The sequence below is a fragment of the Pinus tabuliformis genome, chromosome 9 (assembly GCF_031772625.1).
Source record: "Pinus tabuliformis cultivar Carrire ecotype Pingquan chromosome 9, CPIR1, whole genome shotgun sequence".
NCBI lineage: Eukaryota > Viridiplantae > Streptophyta > Pinopsida > Pinales > Pinaceae > Pinus > Pinus tabuliformis.
This window is the reverse complement of record NC_142307.1, coordinates 726,452,879-726,454,380: the sequence shown is the minus strand read 5'-3', so window position 1 is coordinate 726,454,380 and position 1,502 is coordinate 726,452,879. Positions and strand designations below refer to the sequence as shown.

Sequence of the window (1,502 nt, the reverse complement as noted above, 5' to 3'; positions counted from 1 at the left end):
CTAAAGGCCATTCCGTGCAATTCCAGAGAGTAGGCCTATTTGGAGCCATGCACCTTCCAAGCATTCTTCAAGGCTGCAGAATGTTACCCCTGTTTCATATGTGGAAATTTCACCAACATTTAAAGATAATTTTGATTCGAGGTCCATTCGTCCGCTTCAATGGGGAAACAAACATGAGATGATCATAGCTGGAGGAGTAGATTACCTTCAGCTCTACCCTTACCTGACCAACCTGAGCTATTGTTATCAAAATAACAGCAGAAATGGAGGACGGAGGACATTCACAACTCCAGACAGTGGGTTATGATCATCTCAGGAATGCAAGCATAGAGGAGAACAAGAAGCAAATGCAGCAGCTGGGTTTGCCTAATCTATTGCAAAGCCTATCCAAGCGGCTTTCTGCAAAGCGCCAAAGGCCATTCCGTGCAATTCCAGAGAGTAGGCCTGTTTGGAGCCCTGAACCTTCTAGGCATTCCTCAAGGCTGCAGAATGTTACCCCTGTTTCATATGTGGAAATTCCTCCAACGTTTAAAGAAAATTTTGATTCGAGGTCCATTCGTCTACTTCAACGGGAAAACAAACCTGAGATGATCATAACTAGAGGATGAGGAGATTACCTTCAGCTCTGCCCTTCCATGACCAACCTGAGCTATTGTTATCAAAATAGGAGCAGAAATGGAGGAGGGACGACATTCACAGCCGCAGACAGGGGATTATGAGCATCTCAAGAATGCATGCATAAAAGAGAACAGGAAGCGAACGGAGCAGCTGGGTTTGCCTAATCTATGCCAAAGCCTATCCAAGTGTCATTCTGTAAAGTGCCAAAGGCCATTCCGTGCAATTCCAGAGAGTAGGCCTATTTGGAGCCCTGCACCTTCTAGGCGTTCTTCAAGGCTGTAGAATCTTACCCCTGTTTCATATGTGGAAATTCTCCCAACGTTTAAAGAAAATTATGATTCGAGGTCTATTCGTCTGCTTCAACGGGGAAACAAACCTAAGATGATCATAGCTGGAGGAGGAGGAGATTACCTTCAGCTCTACCCTTCCATGACCAGCCTGAGATATTGTTATCAAAATAACAGCAGAAATGGAGGAGGGAGGACATTCACAGCCACAGATAGTGGATTATGACCATCTCAGAAATGCACGCATAGAGGAGAACAAGGAGCGAATGGAGCAGTTGGGTTTGCCTAATCTATGCCAAAGCCTATCCAAGCGTCTTTCTGCAAAGCGCCAAAGGCCATTCCGTGCAATTCCAGAGAGTAGGACTATTTGTAGCCCTGCACCTTCTAGGCGTTCTTGAAGGCTGCAGAATGTTACACCTATTTCATATGTGGAAATTCTGCCAACATTTAAACAAAATTCCGATTCGAGTTCCATTCGTCCGCTTCAACGGGGAAACAAACCTGAGATGATCATAGCTGGAGGAGGAGGAGATTTTCTTCAACTCTACCCTTCCCTGACCATCCTGAGCTATTGTTATCAAAATAGCAACAGAAATG

General features: G+C 45.1%; 1 protein-coding gene across 1 annotated transcript; it reads left to right on the top strand.

The window, feature by feature from the left end:
* Nucleotides 1-263: 263 nt before the first annotated feature.
* On the top strand, nucleotides 264-608 carry LOC149150752 (uncharacterized). The gene has a single exon (XM_089442939.1). It carries the CDS (start codon nucleotides 264-266, stop codon nucleotides 606-608), a length of 345 nt encoding a protein of 114 aa, XP_089299065.1.
* Nucleotides 609-1,502: the final 894 nt, after the last annotated feature.

Excerpts from the sequence above, each read along its gene's own strand:
- LOC149150752 (XM_089442939.1), top strand. The coding sequence starts at position 264 with ATGGAGGACGGAGGACATTCACAACTCCAGACAGTGGGTTATGATCAT.